This window comes from Lissotriton vulgaris, chromosome 10, assembly GCF_964263255.1.
Source record: "Lissotriton vulgaris chromosome 10, aLisVul1.2, whole genome shotgun sequence".
Classification (NCBI taxonomy): domain Eukaryota; kingdom Metazoa; phylum Chordata; class Amphibia; order Caudata; family Salamandridae; genus Lissotriton; species Lissotriton vulgaris.
Genome location: NC_141698.1, coordinates 6,714,601 through 6,738,882, shown reverse-complemented (window position 1 = coordinate 6,738,882; position 24,282 = coordinate 6,714,601). Strand labels below are relative to the sequence as shown.

General features: G+C 52.0%; 1 protein-coding gene across 2 annotated transcripts in view; it reads left to right on the top strand.

The window, feature by feature from the left end:
• The window catches only part of HUWE1 (HECT, UBA and WWE domain containing E3 ubiquitin protein ligase 1), a 1,800,886-nt gene that overhangs the window by 1,741,447 nt on the left and 35,157 nt on the right, over nucleotides 1–24,282 (top strand). For both annotated transcript variants that reach the window (XM_086940169.1, XM_086940170.1), the window contains one exon: nucleotides 6,422–6,539. In XM_086940169.1, coding sequence (XP_086796295.1) covers nucleotides 6,422–6,539 — 118 coding nt within the window. The remainder of the gene's footprint in view (nucleotides 1–6,421; nucleotides 6,540–24,282) is intronic.

Below are 24,282 nucleotides of genomic sequence, written 5' to 3'. Positions count from 1 at the left end.
GCATTCCTCTAGGCATCGATCTGAGAAGGAGGCGGCGCTGAGATCGACCTCGCCTTGACGTCACAGAAGGGATCATGTCTCTCCTTCATTGTCGAATCCGGTTTCTCCAGAGAAGTCCGCTTCACCCGAAGTCTCTCCACTTCGAACACCAACGCCGGTTCCATCTCTGGTTTCGGTCCATTCTCCAGATCCGGATGAAGTGCATCCTGTGCCGGAAGAACAGGAGCAACCAGAAGGTGTTCCGATGTCTGCGCCGGCTGGCCCGAATTCAGGAACACTGGCTTTGGAGGCAGTACCAGGAGCTTACCCTCCATTCCCAGCTCCAGAACAAGACACATCGCATTACCTTAATGCCATGAATGGTGTCTTCGCAAGGGCAATGTACTCCTCTGGTGCGCCTGCGGGCCCCATGGGTCCATTAGCTTTCAATTTAGGGGTTCCTCCGGCCTATGCTCAGGCCCCTTTCATGCCGTTCCTCCCGGCGGCGCCGTCATGGAGTTTCCCGGTGCCGAGGGCTCTGACACAGTTTACATCTTCACCGGCACCGTTTGTTCGGCGCAAGTGGCGCCGTCGGATCCGTGTGCGACGCCGGCCCCGAATCCAACGGAGTCGGTTATGGATCCTTTGACGTCTGTAAAAAGGATTCGCTCCAGGATTGAGGCCCAGAGGGATTTATAAGAGGAGCGATATCATGAGGAAGTGGAAGAAGGTGAGCTGCTTGATTCAGACAACTACTTTGCTGAATTGAGGGAGGCCAGTGGCCTGGACATTTCTCCTGAATGGGAGTTTTCTCCTGATTCCGAAGCTCCGTCAAAAGATGTAGCCCCCTATCATGTGGTTGTAAGAAAAGCGGCTAAATTGTTAGATATCCCAGGGGGTGTGTTTAGCCAGCTCTTACCTCCTTGCTGGAAAATCAGCCATTATGGATTTGGAAGAATGAGGCACTCTGTGACAAATTAATGCCACACTCTACAGGATGTGGTCATAACTATGAGGAGTTGCCCTGCTCTCATTGGTCAGCAGTGACCTGGTGCTCGACACAGAGAATTTTGAATAAGTATCTGAGAGGGGCAGAGCCCTCCAAATCTGCTGCTTGAAACTGAATGAAGCAAGAAGTGCCCTGCTGAAAAAGATTTTGCTGTGCAAGGAACTCTAAGGCCTGACCTCTGAAGACTGCACCAAGTGAAACTGCAGCCCCTGTGGATTACCTTGCTGCCAAAGGACTCAAGAGTGGAAACTCCCTGCAAGCTACAGGTTAACAGAACTCACCTGGACAGCCCCACAAAGAATTCCAAGCCTGGAGTACCAGTGGATTTGTAAGGGTTTTGTTCAAGTGGATTGCGGAGTTGGTTTCACACTTTCAAGGACTCTCTTGGAGATTCCAGAACCTTGGATTGTGTGTTGGATACTTTGGGACCTGCACGCAGAACGCCAGGAAGGTGTTCTAACTGGACCCCGCTTGCTGAAGAAGGCGGCCCACTACAGTGGTGAGAATTCTTCAGAACAATTTATAAAGGTGTGTCCCTGACAGAGAAAACAAAATGACTAAAAGGGGCACTGTTGGTTTCTAAGCACTAGAAAGTGACTAATCTTTAAAAATTCATATCTTTGGTTCCCTACAGTGGACTTTTTTCCATTTCCTATCATTTAAAAGATATAAATATTATCTATTTTTATAAATTGATGTTGGATTTTTATTTTGTGTTGTCTTATTTATTTACTGAAATTGTGTTTTTAAATGCTTTACATACCTGTCTTTGAAGTTAAGCCTGTCTGCTCGCAGCAACGCTACCAAGGGTTGAGGAAAGGAATAATTTTCTAAGACCTATGCTGAGTCCTATCATGTTAGTGACCTTATTGCCAGTGGCAGACCTACATTTGCCCCTACCGATAACCCACTTTCCAACAGTGAACAAAGGCTGCAGCCTCAGGGACGGAGACTCTCCAGGGGCGACCAGCACTTCGAGAGGTAAGTTGGGATCTTGGAGCTCAGGTAGGTACCCCAAAGGAAGGCACAGTGAGCTGTAGGGCACCGGGTGCAGGGTGTCTTTGGGTGTCAGAAAAGCTTACCCTCAGCTGGTCGTGGTTGGGGTGGCCCCTGGTTCTGAGTCTGCAGGCGTCGTCTGGTTCGTCGAGGATGGTCTTTGGGCATTGGACTTCGGGTCCCTGTCGCCGGGGGGACGTCCTTGTGGTCTTTGATCACTCTGGCATGGGCCGGGCTCGGTGGGTGCAGAGTGGGTTGGTCCAGAGCTTCCTGGCTGGCACCAGGGGTGTTGTTGCAGCAGAGCCTCTGGTGATGGGAGTCCCAATCTTTAAGAGGGTCAAGGCAGGCAGGTCCTCTGGGTGTCCCAAGATTGCTGTCCGCAGGAGTCGCCGGGATTAGGCAGGAGCAGGTTCCAGGATTGACCGGCCGGTAGGGCTGGGGCCAAGTCAGTTGTTGTCGTCCTGTTAGCAGCTGCATGGCGGGTCGTCTTCTTCTTGATCTTCTTTCTTCTTGTCTTATCGGGATCTGAGGAAGGAAGGAAGGTTCAGGGAGCAAATGGTCTGGAGAAGCTCACAGAGGCTGCATTCCTTTGAAGCTTCCCTCTGCCCATCCTGGGGGAGGAGACCTAGCACCTCGCCCAGGATGTGCATTGTTGGAGGCCCAGGAGAGCGGGGGGGGCTCTCCACCCAGGGGTCCAGCAACATGTCTACTGTGTGGCAGCCTCTGCAGCCACTCAGCCCAGACGTGGATTGTAGGTTAGGTTTTCAGGGGGCATCTCTAAGATGCTCTCTGGTGCATTTTACATTAAATCCCACACTGGCATCAGTGCGGGTTTAATGTGCTGGGAAGTTTGGTACCAACCTTGTCCGTCTTCAGTGTAGCCATTATGGTGCTGTGGCGTTCGTAATGACAACCTCCCAGCACCATATACTCTTAATGGCATCACTACACATACAGTGCCCAAGAATGGCCCTGGGTACTGTAGGGGCACAGGGCTCATGCGCCTGTACCCACACCTCTTGCATAGGGCACCCAGCTAGAGGGGTGACTGAAGTATGCCAGGGCAGTGGGTTCTGTGGGCATGGCACACAGGGATGTGTGCCATGTCGACTCTTTGTTTAGGTCTGTACATAGACACTCAGCCTGCAAAGGCAGTGTGTGGGTGTCAGGGTACAGGGCCCCTGAGGGTGGCACAATAAGTGCTGCAGAGAGGGTGGCACAATAAGTGCTGCAGCCCTCGGGGGTCTTCTCTGGTCACCATTCCCTGGGTACTTAGGGTACCATTTACTAGGGGCTGACAGGTGGCCAGAAATGCCAACTGGGTTTTATTTTCAACACAGTTTTAGGGAAGGAACACAGGTCCTGGGTACCTGGTTGGCAGGAGCCCAGGGCACACTCAAAGCACATCAGCAGTTCAGAAAAAAAGTGGGGGCATACCAATGCAAGAAAGATGGCACTTTCTCACAATCTCTGCCAGATACATCGTTACCGAAGGTAAGTAACTTGTACTTTCTGTAGGTTCATCCCGACAAGGTTGTGCTTCTCAGTCGTTCCTTCTTGCCAAAGGTTGTCACTGCCTCCAACATCGGGCAGACTATTACCTTGCCCACTTTCTTTCCGCTTCCGCACCTTTCCAGAGAGGAAGAGAGGCTCCATCATCTGGACCCAAAACGTGCACTCTCCTTTTACCTGAATCGCACACAACAGTTCCGGGTGGATGACCAGCTCTTTTTTGACTACGTAGGCGCTGGGCTGTACATAAGAGGACTATATCCCACTGGCTCGTGTTGTGTATAGAGGCCTGTTATTCTCTGGTTAGAAAGGAACCTCCGGTGGGGTTGCGTGCCCATTCTACTAGGGCGACAGCGGTTACTACTGCATTGGGACGTGCAGTCCCCCTGCAAGACCTCTGTCAAGCAGCCACGGTGGCCTTTATGCACACTTTTACCAAGCATTATTGCCTTGACAGTGAAGTCCAGAGAGACGGCTTCTTTGGCCGTTCTGTTCTCCATGACTTTCTGGTGTGATCTTGGTTCGCAGACCCACCACCGGGGTTGATATTGCTGGGGTATCTATTCTAAGGTAAGGAATCTATCACAAATGTTTCTCTTTCAGTTGCACAAGTTTCTTACTTGTGCAACGATATATCTGTAAGAGGCATTAGTTAGTTAAAGATTCCTTACCGCCCCACCCATCCTCGCTGTTCTGCAAACTTATTTCTAGGGTTAAGGTCATCCTTTTAGGACCCTAGTTTCAATGCACCAGTGGTCAGTATCTAGCATGGTTCTGCGTTCCTGGCGCTGTAAGTTTACAGAACTGACGTCAGCGCTCGTGGGCGCGTCTAAGTACCTCCAGCCAAGTCATCACGGTGACTACGACGCCAACGACTTATGCGGAGCCGTATGACGACGCCTACCGACGCGCAGGTGTACTGCTGACGAAAAACTCTCCGTATCAAGTCTGCCGCCTGGGAATATTAAAAGGTAAAGAACCACTAACTAATATCTTACAGATGTATTGTTACACAAGTAAGTAACTTGTGCTTCTCTGCACCTGTGCCTCTTTCCTACCAAAGGTGGTGACGCCTTTCCACATCGGCCAGAGCCTCACGTTGCCAACATTGTTTGCTCTGCCTCACCTTTCTAAAGCAATGAAGAGGCTCCATTTTCTGGACCCAAAAAGAGTACTTTCAAGTGATTATTGGCAAGAGGCTTATGTAGCATCAACCAATACTTTAGATGTGCTGGAAATGGTTTTCAATGTAAAAAGTGATACTTTGTATTTAGTATCAACACTTTGTACAGTGCACTGAGGCCAATGTAACCCTATGAGTGGAAAGACAGGTGAGTTACTTACAGGTAAATAAACGTTTTTCAGATTCAGTCTCTGGGGGTTTTGGTCAACATTGGGCAAGGGTTGGATCAAGGTAGGTACTACACCACCAGCATTAAGGAGCCGGGTGCAGAAGACATTAGGCCTATGGAGGCTGGGGGCATCTCGAAGAGGCACCAGTTACTGGTAAGTACCTGCGGTTCAGAGACGCAGGTCCTGGGGGTTGAGGTCAGCACGGGGGGGGGGGCACCAAAGAGCACAGACTCTGCACCACCAGTGGCATAGGAGAGCTGGTTGCAGAGTGCAAAGGAGGCGTTTAGTGCCTTGTACAAACTAATGGAGATCCTCGGTTGGAGAAATCGGCTGCCGTCAGAATGGTGCACCCTTTTACAAAACATCACTGCATTCATATTAACGCCAGAAAACTATTTGCAATGGGACAAGTGGTGCTTGGAAACCTCTTTTCATAAGGTTAATCTCATTCCAGCCTCCCATCTTTCAGTGTATTGCTTTTATAATCTTAATTCGAGCTCATGAATCTATGACAAGTTCAGTGCTGGAGAAAGTCACTTACATGTAACTGTGATTCTACTTTATTATCTTTCATAGATCCATATATGACCCACCCGCTTCCCCTTTCACGAGCCTGTAACTTAATCAGTGGTTCACTGTGGTAGCTAGAAACTCTGGCAGTTGGTAAAAGAGCTGCAGGGTCTGGCAGCTGATTGCTGAAGTGCAGGCTGCACGGGGTGACTGGACTTGTGCAAGCTCTATAGGACTTTGAGGGACATCGACCCATGTGGCCAGGATCACCTCACCAAGCCAGTGGACCGAGGAGTAGCCCATGAAGACCACCATAGATGCTCAAGGAAGTTAAAGATGCTGCGCAGTCGTAGTGTCAAATTCACTTAATTTGCCAATGCTTGTCTGTGGTTAAGTGAAATGGCCTCATTTACTATACCTTGTAAATTCTGTATCTCCGGAACTCGCCAGTAGATCTTTTTCATTTTAGTGTGTAAAAAAACATAAAAATCTAAGCTATTTTTGATACATTGTCTGATTTCTTGAGTGTCTTTGGTGCTGTTTGAATGCTTTACATGTGTTCCTTTGTGTAAGCCTGACTGCTCCGAGCCGCATCTACCCTGAGTTGATAGAAGGTTAAACACATTAAATCTAACTGGTTCTAAAGGGTCTGGAAGTGTACACGATGAGGTCACTTAGCCACACCATTTAATACACCACATTTCCTCAAAAGGCTGCAATACTTTATGAATTATTAGAAATAAAATAATTTGGAAATAAAACTAGCCTGTTAAATCTATGAAGGTTTTTTTCTGCTTTTGGCAAATGGCTCCACCTCCTAGAAATGCATATGCTAAGTTTGAAAATTAAATGTTAAGCACAAAAGCAAGAGAAGTCTACATTTGACACTTTACTGAACAGACCTACGATGCAGAACTAGGATTATAGTAACGTTTACCTTCATTGTCTCTTAACAGTCCATGCCCTTAGTTTGTGTTTGCTCATGCATATGCCAAGTACAACATGCAGTTTAACCAATAAATTCACCATCAGTTTGTGTCCCTTTTATACTTGGTTTTACAGGTCCAGGAGTTTGGAGTCTGTGAGGTTCGCGATCTGAAACCCAATGGTGCCAACATTCTTGTGACAGAGGAAAACAAGAAGGAGTATGTTCACCTTGTCTGCCAAATGAAGATGACTGGTAAGTATACTGCTGCCATCTTAAGGATTTCTGAGGCCATATGTTAAGCCCCCTTGAGAGCAACTTTGAATTAATGACACACCCAATAAAGCTAGTCTTAGTGATGACAACCTGTATTGAATTATGCATTACATTTGGTGCCTACATTTCCAGAAATGTAAGTATCACAACAGCTAAAAACTCCAGATAACCAGTGTGAGATTTAGAGAGCTGTCAGCAGAGAGGGCTGTAGGCACACCAGTTGTAGAGAACGGTAAAGAGGGGATGAGGTGGGAGAGGGAAAGAGATTTATTCTAATTTAATTGCTACTACCACCTGAGAGCTCAAGGGTTAAGGATGGGCAAGCAGAGTATGTCCAGTTGTCATCTTAAAAACAATGTTCAGCAAATCATTATCCTCTTGCCTGGAGTGCCACCCTGGAAGGCGGGAGCCCTGGGCAATTGCCCACTTTGCCTATGCCTTAAAATGGCTCTGCACAAAGTAAGCCTGATAGGGTCACAAGCACAATTTATGGATTCTTGTACTATTTGAATATTTCCCCACTTAAAATTAGGAATCTTTTGCAAAAACATGGCAATCGTAATGTCTTTATGCCATCAAGACTACTTTCTAAATGCTATAATTTAAGTGCAACCATGACCAAGAAAATCCACCATTTCTGCTACAGCATCCTCTTACAAGCTTAAATTTGTAACCTACAGCTCAAGTATCTCTCTCATTCAGCCTTCCCAGCAGGGTGGTGAATTAGTTATGCAGACTCTCCGCAATATTCTCTGACCGTCTCTTGCACCCTTAGCAACTTGCTGTGGCGTCAAATCAAATGGCATGACCGGTCTCACTTAAGAAGTGCACTCTAATATTGCTGCCTTCAGATTTGTCCTCAGTATCTGACATCTAGCTGCAGATTCCTTAATTTTGAATTCTCCCCAGGCATCAGATTGGATCCCGAAAGTTTTCAGTAGTACCTCTGCATGCCAGCGCCGTATGGCTCCATGATGGCGTTGACTCCGGTCATGATGACGGTGGAGCCATATAAGTTTTGCTCCTGCGCGCTTACTTCGGTTTTCTTCTTTTCTGCACTGCAACGCGATTTCTGAGAAGCTGTTCCTCTGGTTGTTTTTGGCCTACTTCTAAAGTTTTTGTGTTTTTTGTTTGCATCATTGGGAACAGTGTGCCCTATTTTCTCTATGGCTTTATGCTTTGTGAACCTTGTAGTCGACTGATGTTGATTACAGACCTGCATTCAATTTGTATGTATTGTTTACGAGATTGCCATGATGCGAAGGATTGAGACTCCTGCCAAAAGCTTACACCGAAGGTTCTTAAGGATTATCATCTGTTTCCAAACTCCCCGTCCCCCTATTTGGTCCCTTTGCGGCATCGATTTAGAAGCCGGAGCCAGTCTAAAGGATGTTGTTCTCCAGGGACGTCAAAAGGTAGGAAGCCGTTGAAGTTGCTGCATTCTCCGGTTTCACAGTGTGAAGACTCAGTCTCCCACGGCTCCTCCTGCTCGGCGGTTGAAGAGGGCTTACACAACTCCGTATAGTGTCTTTCCGGGAGACTGGGAGTCATTGGCCCAGATGAGGGAGTATTATAATTTTACACCTCATCTTTGGGACTCCATCTTCTTCTGGAGCACCTTTGGTCCCCAAGGAAATGAGTGGGGTGCTGTCAGAGGGTTTGACTCCGGTGACGGTTGGGCCTTCAGTCAGTGGGTTGGTGACGATCTGCAGGTATACAGTCCCTCGGTGTCTCCACCTACAGCACCTGTTTCTGACCAGCCGACTCCGGCACTAAGGTTGGCGGCGTCAGTTGAAATAGTCTCTCCTCCTCCTATCTACATGGAGGCGACACCTTCTCAGTGTCGTTCAGCATCGAATGCGGAGTCCAGAGTACAGACTGAGGGAAATGTGCAGCTGTTGGTTGCTACTCAGGCTGAGACGGGGCTTTTTCATCCCATTTTTTCGTATATAGAGGAGATCTGTATTGCTGCTCTTGGAAAGGCTAGTGGACTGGAATCTTTACCAGCTTCAGGGTTCCTTTCTCCCGCTTGTATCGCTACTGAGGCGAGTTCTACCTTTGCAGATTTGCCGAGGAGAGTGGCTACAGGTTTGCAATTGTTGCTACCTATGGTGCAGAGGTCTGGGAAAGAGCCTGCTCTTCCGTACAGTGAGGCCCTGTTTGATATTGTATTTGTATCTTGGGCCAAGCCTGAGTCGGGGGTCTCCGTGGATCGCTATATCGCTCGCAGAAATTTGCCTGCACCTGGTTTGCCTCCATAGACATCCATAGACATCCTTCCACTCGCAGCCTCATGATTCAGGCTGCAACATCTTCTCATGATGTGGATTCTGTGCCCAAGACTCCAGTGAATAAGGATTCTAGGAGTCAGGATGCAAGTGGTTTCACATCATTGCTTCTGCCAGCTCTGCCAACACTTCTTGTGTGCTGGGGCGTTATTCCCATGCTTTGTGTGATTCTTTGCAGAATGTGGCATTCTCTCCAGATAACCTCCGTTCTGAGGTGGCTTGCTTAATAAGAGATGGTCAACAGGCAGCTAAGCCTTCAATCTGAAAGAGACACGTTATTGATAGATTCCTTACCTTAGAATTACCCCTGGATCCGGAACTTTTTCGTCGGCAATACCCCTGCGTGTCGAAAGGTGGCGTTGTGCGGCTCCACGCCCGTCGTGGGCATCGTGATCGCCGGGATGACGTTGCAGCAGCTACTTAGACGCCGCCCTCGTGCACTGATGTCATTTTTTTCTTTTTCCGCACCAGCAAGCACAGATCCGGAGAGAGCGGTACCCCCAGTCAATTTTTGACTGAGTTTTGGGGGACTTTTGGCTGTCTCTTTTGAGTCTTTGAGTCCTGGTGTTATAGGGATGCCCGGTTTCAAGTCATGCCAGGTTTGTCCCCGCATGATGTCGGTGATGGAACCGCACCACGAGTGTCTTTATTGCCTGGGGCGCGACCACGACCCCACGTCGTGTCCCGACTGCCGGGCAGTGGCTCCGAAAACTTTGCGGGAGCGGTCCCGAAAATTGCTTGAGGCCTGGGAGTCTGCTCCGCGCCATTCAAGGTCCCGGTCCTGTAGGAGGTCGAGGGACCAGTCGCGGAGCCGCCACCATCGTTCAACAAAGTCTTCGCACTCGTGGTCGGGTAAAACGAAGCACAAGAAGTTAAAGAAGCGATGTTGCTCTTCGCTTTTCCCTAGTCTGTCACGCGACACGGCTGAGGGTGCAGGTGGTGCCACCCCCGTGGCTCCAGCTTAGCCTACGCAGTTGCCGACCTCCTACCTGCTCTTTCCGGGTCCGTCGGCATCTCCGGCCCAGCTGCAGGAATTTCTGTCTGCCATGGGCCCTCTCCTTGGCCTGTAGGGCCGAGCCGGTGCGCCTTTGGGCCCCGCGGGTCCGACTGGGGGTCCTCGCCCTTTTTATACTATTGCTCCTGCCCCGCAGTCATCGACGGCTCCAGCCTCGGCGCTGCAAGACCCCCATTGATCCATGCATGGATCCCAGCCGATGTCGGTAGACCTCGTACAACCTTCACTGACATCGATGGCTACGGCACCGCTGCCAGTGTCACCCGGCTCCCCAGCCGATGTCATCTCCGGCTTCAACCCTGACGTGGAGACTGCGCTGGACTGGTGTCGATCGACGCTGATGGTGTCTTTTTATCCCTTTCTCCACCCTCCTCCTCCTTTCCCACCTGCCCAGCAGGTTACAGGGGACTGGGAGGGGTCTGAAGACCCTCTCGCAGCCCAATGCAAGTTATACCCGGACTGGGCAAAGGATTTGGAAGACGCAAGTGATCTGGATTTCACTCCAGAACCTGGCGCACTGTCTCCTTCTACTGTGGCTATGAAAGAAGGTGGTACTTATTCAGTGGTGTTGCGTAGGGCAGCAGAGGCTCTCCACCTCGAGCTCCCTAAGGTGGCCATCAGGGCTAACCTCCTGAAAGAAGTGCTTTGACCGGCAGCTTCCTCTGCGGAGCTGCTGCTGCCCTTTAATGATGCACTTTCAGTCGTTCTTTTGGGCACCTTATCCAGGCCCAACACAGGCTCCTGTGGACAGGAAAGTGGCCCAACGCCATTTTCCTCTCCCCACACCCTACCCCTGAAAGCTTGGTTGTCCAAGCTTCTGCATCCTCAAGCGCATTCCTGTCCGCTCCTCCGGACAGGGAATCCAAGAAACTGGAGCAGTTTGTGAAGAAATTATTTTCTGGTGCCAGTTCAGGGTTGCGGTCTGTGAACACCCCGTGCCTCTTGGGCCGTTATTCCCACTCTATGTGGGATATGATGGCCCAGGTGCTGCCTCAGTATCCGTAGGAGGCCCGGACGGTGCTCTCCCAAGCTATTGCTGAAAGGAGAGATGCAGCCGGGTTCACGATTCGTTGTGGCCTTGACATCGCCGACTCGCTGGGCAGAGCGTTTTCCACCACAGTGGCGCTACACAGTCACACCTGGCTGAGAACTACTGGCTTTTCTGGGGATGTCCAGAACACTCTGATGGACACCCCCCTTTTGATGGCACTCGCCTTTTTGGCGTCAAAGCAGACAGTGGTTTGGAGTGTTTTAAGGACTCATGGGCTACGTCCAAGTCCTTGGGCCTTCAGTCACGCTCTCTCCTTTGGCTTCTGCTTTTTGCTCCTTTCCTGGCCAAGGAAGGGGCGCCCAAACACGTTTGTTTCAAAGCCACAAGCCTGTGAAGCAACAGTCTCAGCGCAGCTGCGGACGTGGGACCCGCCGAGGTGGGTCACGGGGCCAGCTGGCAGGTCAGACCACCACCTCCCCTACCACCACTGCCTCCGGTGCTTCAGGCCCACCAGATGCCAGTGGGCGACAGGATTCGCCATCACCTCCCCCACTGGCGCACCATCACTTTGGACAGGTGGGTTTTACAGGTTGTCCAAGGACCACCCCTCCAGCCATGCCACCCCAGTAACATTGCATGTCGGGTGATCACTTGGCACTTCTTCAGCTGGAAATTGCGGCCCTCTTGGCCAAGTGGGCCATCAAGCGCGTTTCTACGCCAGAAGTAGGTCGTAGTTATTCCCACTACTTTCTGGTACCAAAGAAGGACAAGGACCTGCGTCCTATCTTAGAGCTTCGGGACGTCAATCGCTTCCTCCGGAAGAAGTTCAAGATACTCACACATGCTCAGGTCTTGTGTACCCTGGACCCGCAAGACTGGATGGTGGCGTTGGAATTGCAGGATGCTCATTTTCATATCCCCGTCCTGCTGGCCCACCGGCGTTATCTGCGGTTCACGGTAGGCCACAAGCACTTTTAGTTCAACGTACTCTCTTTTGGCCTTACCAGCGTGCCTCGGGTGTTCACGAAAGTGATGGCGGTGGTCGCAGCTCATCTGGGCAGATCAGGGGTGTCAGTCTACCCCTATCTTGACGACTGGTTTTTGAAGGCGGACTCCTGCATTTGCTGGGGTTCTCCATCAACGTGCCGAAGTCGCACCTGATTCCCTCTCAGATGCGCCTCATTATCGAAGCAGTACTGGACACGGCCCAATTTACGGTTTATCCTCCCAAACAAAGTCTGGGGCATTCGGGCTATGATTGCGATTTTTCGCCCATGTCCTGGGCTTACGACTTGTGCTGCCTCTTCCTCTTGGTCATCCGGGGACCAAGAGGAAGAGGCAGCACAAGTTGTGCATATCCTGTACACGAGCAGGCACACCCTCCTCTGGAAACACCCGATGTCGGAACACAATAACTGAGGTACTTTCAGACCTTTTCAGACCCAGGCTAATATACCTAGACCCATATATACCCATATATACCCTGAAAATATAGCGCTTCACTTTTTCACTAGTTTTGAGGTCTTGAAGAAAGCGTACCTGACTCCCCTCCTGGGCAACTCAAAGGCTGAAACATGTCGACCTTTTTATGGACTTAAATCAGTGCGGAAGACTCTTAACTCCCCTTCCTACGCACGCCAAAAGTTTTTAAATGAGCCTGAACATAGACCAAATAAATGTTCTTTTCATTCTGGCCATTCAAGCTTTTTATCAGACATTTTTTCATTCACTTTGCAATTCACCATCACTGATTACCACTGTATTAACCAGTGGTTTACCTCTCCATTATCATCACATTCCCCACAGCAGAATGATGATGAATACTATTTGGGTGGAGGGAAGGACATTCAAGAACCTGATTCATACCATGTAGATGAGGGTGTATGGGACTTTACAAACCCACAAAATGTGCCTGACATTCCTGAACCACAGTCGCACCCATCAAAACCTTCCCCTCCAGAAGATACCATTGGTTTTGGCCATCTGTTAAACAGCTGCTGTTTACCATGGAGTCCCTATGCATTCCGATGACATAGAGGAGGATTTTCTCCTAGATACCTATGAGCAGTCTCAGCGGTCTGCCCAAATTCTTCCCATGATCAAGGGGGTCGTCAAACACGCTCCAGAGGTATTTAAAGACCCTGTACGCACTAGAATATTAAACTCTAGAATCGAGAAAAAACATAGACCGGCAACCACAGATCCAGTCTACATTAAAGTCCACTAGACTCATTAGTTGTGGCCAATGCTAGAAAGAGGGCAAACTCTCAAACTTCTGGAGAAGCACCCCCACCTGACAAGGAATCAAAAGTGATTGATGCGTCGGGTAAAAGAAAAGCTGCACAAGCTACAAACATTTGACGTATAGCAAATACACAAGCCCTCCTCCTCGTTACGAAAGGGCTCATTATGATCAATTAGAAAAACTACTTGAGCACCTACCAGATCAGTACAAAGATCAAGCAAATATACAGGAAGGCAAGCTAATATCCAATGTCTCTATAAAATGCGCGCTAAATGTCACAGACAAAGCATCCAGGGCTGTAAATACCAGTGTCATACTTAGGAGACATGCGTGGTTACGCATTTCAGGGTTTAAACAAGAAGTGCAAACCACCATTTTAAGCCAACCATTTAATCAGAACCAGTTATTTGGCCCAGAAGTAGACACAGCACTTGAAAAAATGAAGAAAGATACAGACACCGCAAAGTCTATGGGGGCTTTACAGTCCACACCAGCTAGAAGCTCCTTTTGTCGCTCCTTCTACAGAGGAGGCTCCAAACAAACTGGAGCAGACACTACAACATCTTTCAAATCACAGACGTCCTCTAACAAGGGATACTTTAGAAGAGGATACAGAGGCAATAATAAAGGAAGAGGTCGTGGTAACAATAACAACCGATCCTCTTCTGCCACAAAACAGTGACTTCCCTCTGCTCCCCCACAGCATTCCACTCCTGTGGGGGGCATATTAACACAGTTCCTGCCTGTCTGGAACTCCATTACAACAGACAAGGGGGTAAGACAGATTATCCAACATGGCTACTGCCTAGAACTTACAGCAACCCCTCCAACCATACCTCCCAGGCAGCGTCCAATGTCTACAAACCATCCGACTCTGCTTCAACAGGAGGTTCTGTCACTTCCACAAAAAGATGCTATTCAAATAGTTCCTTTAGAAGAACAAGGAACAGGGATTTACTTGCTGTACTTTCTAATTCCCAAAAAGGACGGAGAAGAAATATAAGGCGCCAGAGGTCAGCCCGGCATGTCTGCTAGGTCAACCAAAACCGGATTCGGTCATTTCCCAGGCCGCACAGAGTAAATCTAAAAACCCATCCACGCCGCTAACGACGCCACCGGATAAGGAGGGCAGGCGTTTGGATAACGTTGGAAAAAGATTCTCCACAATGGTCAGCCTCCTCGTTAGGGCGGCTAATGCTTTGGCGATTCTGGGGAGATACGATCGCCAGATGTGGTGTGACCTCTCCCAGTTCGTGGAAGAACTTCAGGATACATCTAAGGACGAGGTCAAAAAGATGTTACTGGAAGGGGAGCGTGCCTCTTCTGAAGTAATCGACTGCGGTATGGATATAGCGACTACGGCCTTCCGAGCGCTGGCCGGCTCGGCGGTTCTGAGGCGCCGGGGTTGGTTGAGAGCCACGTAGTTCAGACATGAAGTACAAAATAAGATTCTAGATCTGCCATACGATGCAGAGATGTTATTTGGCAAACACGTGGATGACGTCTTACAGGGCATAAAGAAAGATACGGATACGGCCAAGTCCTTAGGAACTTTACAATACCGCAAGGTGCCCTTTAAAGGAGGAAGAGGATTCTCCTCCTATAGAAGCGGTAACCAACACCGCTACTCTTCCAACTCCCAACCTGGCCAAACATACAAACCCCAGTATTCACAGAGGGGTTCTTTCTCTCGCCAGCCGCCGAGAGGACGACAGGGGCAGCAGAGGAGAGATAATACCAAGAGACAATCGTGGCCAGGTGGCTCTTTCTACTGTTCCTGTGCCCTCATTAACACCTGTGTGGGGCAGGATTGCCCATTGCCTCAACAACTGGATGGTCATAACAACAGATCTGAAAGAGACACGTTAGTGATAGATTCCTTACCTTAGAATATCCCCAGGCGTCAGACTGGATCCGGAAAGTTTTGCGTAGCAGTACCCTTGCGCGTCGGTAGGCGTCGTCTGCGGCTCCGCGTCCGTCGTCGGCGTCGTCCGTGATGACGTCGTCGGAGTACTTAGACGCCGCCTCCGCGTGCTGACGTCAGTTCTTCTTTTTTCCGCGCCAGCCAGCGCAGATCTGGAAAGAGCAGTACTCTAGTCAATTTTTGACTAAGTTTTTGAGATCTTTTGATCCTTTTCGAAGTCTTTGCGACTCAGACGGTGCCGTTAGGGATGCCCGGATTCAAGCATTGCGAGGAGTGCGACCGTACCATGTCGGTTACGGATCCCCACCGCCTGTGCCTGCTGTGTTTGGGCGTCGACCATGACGACGAGGCCTGCCCCGACTGTTGGGCCCTTTCGAGGAAGGCCAGGCGGGAGCGGTCCCGCAGGCGACTCGAAATCCGCCAGTCGGCCCCGCGCCGTGTGAGGTCCCGGTCCCCAGGGAGGTCGAGGGACAGGTCGCGGGGACGGAGCCGTCACAGCTCCGGGAGTCGGCGCCACTCCTCCGGGTCCAAGTCGTCAGGTAAGAAGCATAAGAAGTCGAAGAGACATCATCACTCTTCCGACTCCCCCCGACGCTCGCGCGATGCGGCCGGGGGTTCGGGTGACACCGCCCACGCGGCTCCTCGGGAGTCGCGGGCGCCGCGTCCGGCCCCATACCCCCCGGTCCCTGGGCTGAACGCGACGCCGGAGGAGATCGAGCGTTTCCTCATGGCCATGAGGTCCCTTTCTTCTCCGACGGGTTCCACGGCGCCTTCGGGCCCAGTGAACCCGTCTGGGGGCCCTAGTGGGTCGGGTGCTTCGGCCTCGACGGCGCCGCAGGGCCCCACGATCCCGACGCCGCCGGTGCCCACGGGCCCGGCGCCGCAGGATGCAGCGGCCCTGGCGTCGTCGGTGCCTTCGGGCCCGGCGCCGCAGGATGCCGCTGGACCCTCGTCGGGCGATGGGCCGTCCACGGTGGACCTTACAACCCCCCCGGGGTCGGTCTGTATGGTGTCCCCTCTGGCGTCGTCCTCGGGCGGCGCCGGCCCCGATGCCTCCTCTCACTGGGTTCCGACGTCGGGACGACGTCTACCGACGCCGCTCTCGACGCCGTGCGGAGAATTTCAATTCTATGAACCCACCTCATTTGCTTATGACCCTGAATCCCAGGAGATGGGGGACGAGGAGGATTTGGAGGGGTCTGAGGACCCTCTGACAAGGGAATGTCAGTCTTCTATGGACTGGACAGGAGACCTTGGGGAGGCCAGTGGCCTGGACACCTCTCCAGACACTGGATTCGTCTCTCCTCCTACCGTGGCTTCGGAGGAGGGCGCTACTTATAGTGTGGTGCTGATGAGGGCTGCTAAGGCCTTGGGCCTTGAGCTCCCCGTTGCGGCCGTGAAGACTAACCTCCTCACTGAGGTCCTTAAGCCGCAGTCATGCTCCATGGAGCCTCTGCTGCCGTTTAATGAGGCCTTGACAGACGTTCTTATGGGCACTTGGTCCAGGCCCGCTACAGGTTCGCCTGTAGATAGGAACGTGGCCAGACGCCACCGCCCGCCCCGGGCGACCCATGTTTCCTGTCCACCCACCCCACCCCCGAGAGTCTGGTTATCCAGGCCTCTAACTCCCAGACCGCCTTCCCGACGGCTCCTCCCGATCGGGAATCCAAGAGGTACGAGGCCTATGGCAAAAACGTGTTCTCGTCCCTTAGCTTGGGACTGCGGTCTTCCAACACCGCATGCCTCTTGGGCCGTTACACCCACTCTCTGTGGGAAACGGTGGCGGAAGTGCTGCCAGAGTGTCTGTTGGAGGTACGGGCCAAACTCGGCCAAGCCCTACTGGAGGGCCGGGACGCAGCGAAGTATAATATCAGGTGCGGATTGGATACTACTGACTCGCTGGGCAAAGCGATGGCTACGACGGTGGCGATACGACGCCACGCCTGGCTGAGATCCGCCAACTTCTCGGCAGACGTCCAAAATACACTCATGGACATGCCGTTCGATGGCCGTCGCCTCTTTGGCGACAAGGCAGATCACGCGCTTGAGCGCTTTAAGGACTCCAGGGCTACGGCCAAGTCCTTGGGCCTCTCGGCCCCGCGCCAGCAAATGAGTGCCTTTCGCCCCTTTCGTGGCCAGGGAAGGGGCGCCCCCACACGTGCCGCCAGCCAATCGCCGCAAACTGTCGTCCAGCGCGGAGGAGGCCGTGGAAACCGCCGTGGAGGTGGTCGGGGAAACAGGCGGAACCAGTCCACACCTGCTCCCGCAGCATCTGCCTCTAAACCCTCCTAGTCCGTGCTTTTCGGCCCATGTGACGCCAGTGGGAGGCAGGGTTCGCCATCACCACTCTCACTGGCGCGCAGTCACTTCGGACAGGTGGGTGCTGCAGATCGTCCGACGGGGCTACTGCCTCCCCTTCGAGACGACCCCTCAAGCCATGCCACCGCAACACCACCGCGTATTGGGGGATCACTTGCGGCTCCTGCAGGAGGAAGTTTCGGCCCTCTTGGCCAAGGGTGCCATCGAGCGCGTTCCTGGGCCAGAAGTAGGACGTGGTTGCTATTCCCACTACTTTCTGGTACCCAAGAAGGGCAAAGGGGGCCTACGCCCTATCTTGGACCTGAGGAACGTCAACGGCTTCCTCCGGAAGGAGAAGTTCAAAATGCTGACACTGGCTCAGGTCTTGGCTGCCCTAGACCCAGGAGACTGGATGGTAGCGTTGGACTTGCAGGATGCGTATTTCCACATCCCCGTCCTGCCGGCCCACCGGCGTTACCTGCGGTTCACGGTAGGCCTCGAGCACTTTCAGTTTACCGTGCTCCCCTTCGGCCTTACCAGCGCCCCACGGGTGTTCACGAAGGTGATGGCGGTGGTCGCAGCTCACCTGCGCAGTTTAGGGGTTTCAGTCTTCCCCTACCTAGACGACTGGTTGTTGAAGGCGGGCTCGCCCCAGGCAGTCGTCAACCACCTCCAGACTACGGCGGATCTCCTGCACAGGCTGGGATTTTCCATCAATGTGCCGAAGTCACACCTGTGCCCCTCTCAGAAGCTCCTTTTCATCGGAGCGGTTCTCGACTCGGCGCAGTTTCGGGTTTACCCGCCCGAACAGCGAGTCCGGGATATACAGGCCCTGATTCCGATCTTCAGGCCGTTATCCCGGGTTTCGGTCAGGTTGACGCTGCGGCTTCTGGGGCTGATGGCCTCCTGCATCCTTCTGGTGCATCACGCACGGTGGCAGATGCGGGCTCTGCAGTGGGACCTGAAGTTTCAGTGGGCCCAGCACCGGGGCAACCTTTCCGACCATGTCCTGATCTCAGAGGGCACTGCGAGACAGCTGCAGTGGTGGCTCACGGACCGCGATTGGGTCAACGGCAGATCCCTCTCCCTTCCCCAACCGGAGCACGTAGTTGTGACGGACGCGTCCCTCCAGGGCTGGGGTGGCCACTTGGGAGAGGCGGAGATCAGAGGACTCTGGTCTCCGGCGGAGTCCCGGCTCCATATCAATCTGTTGGAGCTGCGGGCGATTCGTCTGGCACTGAAAGCATTCCTCCCGTCTGTCCGAGGGAGTGCAGTGCAGGTGTTCACGGACAACACCACCGCCATGTGGTACTGCAACAAACAGGGCGGTGTGGGGTCGTGGACCCTATGCCAGGAGGCTCTGCGCCTCTGGCAATGGCTGGAACATCAGGGCGTGACTCTGGTGGTTCAACACCTGGCAGGTTCTCTGAACGCCAGGGCGGACGAACTCAGCCGTCGGTGCTCGATGGATCACGAATGGCGTCTGAACTCGGACGTGGCGCAAGGCCTCTTTCTGCGATGGGGAGAGCCTTGGTTAGATCTATTCGCCACAGAAGAGAACGCGCAATGTCATCGGTTCTGCGCGTTGGAATTTCCAAGGCGGCACTCGCTCGGAGACGCTTTTCGTCGCGAGTGGAGCTGCGGTCTGTTGTACGCCTTTCCGCCTATACCTCTTCTGCCCAGAGTGCTGAAGAAGATCAAGCGCGACCGGGCACAAGTTATCCTTGTGGCTCCGGACTGGGCACGAAGGTACTGGTATCCCGAGCTACTCAGTATGTCAGTCGATCCCCCGGTTCGTCTGCCTCTTCAGGAGGACCTTCTGTCGCAGCAGCAGGGGACGGTCCTCCACCCGAACCTGTCCAGTCTCCACCTCCATGCATGGAGATTGAGCGGCGACAGTTGAGGCCATTTGACTTGCCTCCTGAGGTTTGCAACATCATTCTGGCAGCCAGGCGTCCCTCCACAAAGACGGTATACGCCTGCAGGTGGAACAGATTTGTGGCATGGTGCACAGCAAAGGCTGTGGATCCCCTCAATGCCCCCCTCTCTGAGGTTCTTCTCTTCCTTCTTTCTCTTGCCCAGCAGGGCTCTGCTCTGGGCACTATCAAGGGCTATCTTTCGGCTCTTTCAGCCTTTCTGAGGCTGCCTGACCAACCTTCTTTGTTCAAGTCCCCTATCGTAAATCGATTCCTGAAGGGCATCACTCATACTTTTCCTCCTGTTCCCTTCGTGATGCCTCAGTGGGACTTGAACCTGGTTCTCACATTTCTGATGTGCGCTCCCTTTGAGCCACTTCACAACTGTCCTCTTCGCCTTCTTTCTTTGAAGACTGCCTTCCTGGTAGCCATCACCTCTGCCAGGAGAGTGAGTGAGCTCCAGGCTCTTTCTTGTAAGCCTCCTTTCCTTTCAGTCCATCCGGACAAGGTTGTTTTGAGGACTAGGCCCTCCTTCTTGCCTAAGGTGGTCACGGCCTTCCACATTGGGCAGTCCATCACATTGCCCACCTTCTTTCCGCCTCCGCACCCCTCGAGAGAGGAGGAGAGGCTCCACCGTCTGGACCCAAAACGTGCGCTCTCGTTCTATCTGGATCGCACACGCCAGTTCCGGGTGGATGATCAACTCTTTGTTGGGTACGCGGGCGCTAAGAAAGGGAAAGCGGTGCACATGAGGACCATTTCTCGATGGACCATCATGTGCATCCAGGCGTGTTACTCCTTGGCTAAGAAGGAACCCCCTGTTGGGCTGAGGGCTCATTCCACTCGAGCCACGGCCACTACAACTGCCTTGGGCCGCGGTGTGCCCTTGCAGGACATTTGCCAGGCAGCTACGTGGGCCTCGTTGCACACGTTTGCGAGGCACTACTGCCTGGACAGTCAAGTCCGGAGGGATGGCTACTTCGGCCGTTCCGTTCTCCAGGACTTTCTGGTGTAAATATTGGTTCGCAGACCCACCACCACGGGGATGGTATTGCTGGGGTATCTATTCTAAGGTAAGGAATCTATCACTAACGTGTCTCTTTCAGATGCACAAGTTACTACTTGTGTAACGATATATCTGTAAGAGACATTAGTTAGTGATAGATTCCTTACCGACCCACCCATCCTCCCCGTTCTGCGAACCGATATCTAGGGTTAAGGACATCCCCTTTCAGGGCCCTAGTTTCTTGGCACCAGTGTCGGTTTTTGTCATGGCTCTCCGCTTCTGGCGCGGAAAAGCTGTGGCTAAGAACTGACGTCAGCACGCGGAGGCGGCGTCTAAGTACTCCGGCGACGTCATCGCGGCACCCACGACGCCTACGACGGACGCCGAGCCGCAGACGACGCCTGCCGACGCGCAAGGGTACTGCTACGCAAAACTTTCCGGATCCAGTCTGACGCCTGGGGATATTCTAAGGTAAGCAATCTATCACTAACTAATGTCTCTTACAGATATATCGTTACACAAGTAGTAACTTGTGCACCAGTAGGTCCTAAACATCATCAAGGAAGGACACACGTTGGAGTTCCAAGATCTTCCTCCAACAAGAGCTCCAGACGCCTTTACACCCAAACATCTGAAACTCCTTCATCTCGAGGCCCACCAACTCTTCACCAAGGGGGCAATAGAACCTCCCAAAAGGGGAAAGGGTTCTATTCCAGGTTCTTCCTGGTTCAGAAGACGAAGGACAAGTGGAGTCCGATCTTAGATCCACGGCAGCTCAACACTTATCTCATCAAGTTGTCCTTCAGGATGATGACTCTTCAGGACATCCTCCGCCTTCTCAATCCAGGGGACTACATGGCGACCCTAGATTTGGAAGACGCTTACTTCCATGTACCCATTTATCCAGCTCACAGGCAATACCTTCGATTTACAGTAGGCAAGAGCCATTTTCAATTCAAAGTACTGCCTTTTGGTCTCCGATCCGCTCCGCGGATCTTTACAAAGGTACTAGCTCCGGTGGCAGCCTTTCTCAGAAAGCAGTCTTTCGAAGTCTTCCCATATCTGGACGATTGGCTGCTAAAGGCTCCTTCTTTCCAAGAGGCGTCCAGGGCAGTCACGAGCTGCAGACAGCTGTTCCAGCAACTGGGCCTTTGTCTCAACAGAGAATAATCGATTTTGCGCCCCTCCAAAACAGCGAAGTTTTTGGGTGCGATCCTAGACACGGAGTGCTGCCTGGCTTTTCCTTCGGAAGAACGCCAGTACAAGCTAATTATTTCAGCTCGCCTTCTTCAGACACGAAAGTTTCTGTCAGTTCGCAAAAACAAATCGCTTCTTGGATCGATATCATCCTGCATACCATCAGTACCACACTGCAGGCTGCGAATGCATCCACTGCAGGAACAGTTGAACAAACAATGGCATCAGGTGACAGGCTCCTTCGACGACAGGATTGTCATCACGCCGGAAATGCGGAAGGCAAGCAGCTGGTGGTTGCTAAAAGACAATCTTTCAGTAGGTTTACCATTCCAACTACCACCATCTCCCATGGTATTAACAGATGCTTCCATGGAGGGATGGGGGGCGGTCCTCCAAGAACAAAAGGTCAGTGGTCATTGGAGCCCAGTCCAAGTCAAGTTCCACATCAATCTACTGGAACCTATGGCCATTCGTCTAGCCTTACAGGCTTTCCTTCAAAGGATCCGCAACCGTTCAGTGCTGGTTCATACAGACAACACTACAGCCATGCACTACATAAACAAGCAAGGCGGAACGAGATCTTGCACCCTTTCGAAGGAAGCACAGAGACTTTGGAATTTGGTGATCCAACACAACATCACCCTTTCAGCGGAACATCTGGCGGGAACACTCAATGCCACAGCGGACGCTTTGAGTCGCCAAAAGACTATCAGCCACGAATGGGAACTGGATCAGACCATTCTAGAGGAACTGTTTGCACGTTGGGGGACCCCCAACCATCGATCTGTTTGCAACTCCCCAGAACGCCAAATGCCAGTCCTACGCAAGCAGGGTTCAACATCGGGAATCCTTGGGGAATGCGCTTTTGATTGCCTGGTACGGCGCATTTGTTTACACTTTTCCCCCTATTCCGAGACTGATCCGCAAGCTCAAGGCGGAACCGTGCAGAATGATTCTGATTGCACCAGCATGGCCCAGGCAGTTTTGGTACACAGAACTTCTTCTCCTCTCCCAAGATCAACCAATTCTCCTGCGTCCTGTTCCATCACTGTTGACAATGACTCACGGACAGGTTCTGCATCCAGACCTGAAGTCACTGCGATTGACAGCGTGGCTCCTGAGTTCAGAGAGTTCCAAGGTTTAAATCTTTCAGGAGAATGTTAAAGCATCTTGGCCCAGGCCCGAGCGCCTAGTACGAATAAAACTTTATCGGCCAAGTGGAAGAGATTCTTCTGCCTTTGGTGTCGGAGAGACAGTCTACATCCATATACTTCTGCACCGCACCAACTCTTGCCTTACATCCTTTCTCTTGCGAAATCTGGATTGGCCCCTTCTTCTGTAAAGGTGCATCTAGCGGCCATTTCTAGATTTAGACGATCATCATCAGGTCCTTCCCTTTGGTCTGCGAGGATCATTAAACAATTCCTGAAGGGTTTATTCAGAGTTTTTCCACCAGTCCGGCCTCCACCACCAGCCTGGCATCTTAATGAAGGCCCCATTTGAACCTATTCATAGGGCCAACTTGAAGTTTCTCTCATGGAAACTGGTTCTTCTCTTGGCCCTAACATCGGCTAGAAGAGTTAGTGAGCTCCAGGCTTTCACAATTGAGGAACCTTTTCTACAATTCAAAAATGATGTTCTCATCCTTAGGGCAAATCCTAAATTTATTCCGAAGGTACCCTCAGAATTTCATCTGAATGAGCCGGTGGTCTTAAAATCCTTTTTCCCGCGGACCTTCACGCCAGCTGAAAGGGCTTTGCACTCTTAGGACATTCACAGATGTCTCAAGTTCTACTTTGAGCGCACAAGACTTCAGAAAATCTTCCCAGCTTTTTGTTTCATTCAGTGCTCCACGGAAGGGGTGTCCAGTTTCTAAACCCTGCATTTCCCGCTGGATATCCAGTGCAATACTCTTTTGCCATCCAGCAGCAGGGAAACCACTTCAACGAGCAGTTCGTGCTCATTCTACGAGATCAATTGCTTCATCGGTGGCTCTATTCGCAGGTGTCCCGATCAAGGACATATGTAGAGCGGCGACATGGAGCAGTGTCCACACCTTCACTCGCCACTACTGCTTGGATTCTTCTGTGAAAGAGGATGCGGCAGTGGGCCAGGCGGTTTTGAGGAACCTTTTCCAATAAGTCGGTGAGCTTTCCTTACTATCCTGCCTTCCTGTTTGCATATTTTGTATTACTTGTTATTATTCTACTTTGTGATGCAAATATGTATCAGTTTTTCTTATTAGGTCTCGTGGCGTAACAGCGCGTTAGCGCTGTGACCGCCAGGAGATCTTTTGTTACTGAGTGTGCTTCCCAGGAGACAGCACCTGGCCGCGCACATTGCCTCTTCAAGGAGGCGATTTCAGCAGGCCACGCGCTCGCGAACGCGCTCAGCTGCTGTCTCCTGGGAAGCACTAACACCACACACGCATGCGCAGAAACAGACACACACACACGAGCGCCCATGCACGCACGCACCCACACATACAGAGAACCGGCCGTCGCATACACACACACACACACGTGCGCGCGCACACACACACAAGTGCACCGAGCGCCCGCCCACTTACCGCCACTCTGGACTTCAGCCGCCACCGCGGGGCTCTCTCAAGGGCATGGGAGCCCCGCGTCACCAGCACTGCTTCTCTCCATGGGCGCGGCTTCTGTCCGTGGGCGCGTGCGCGGGCTTCCGAAGCCGGAAGTCCCGCCCCACGGAAAGTTTCGATTTGTTTTTAGCTGAAGTGTGACACACTGCACCGAACTGCAAGGAGAAAAGTATTTAAGGGAAATAAGTAACTGGGGTCCCGAAGATAAAGTAGTTAAGTGGGCGAAGCATAGCCATG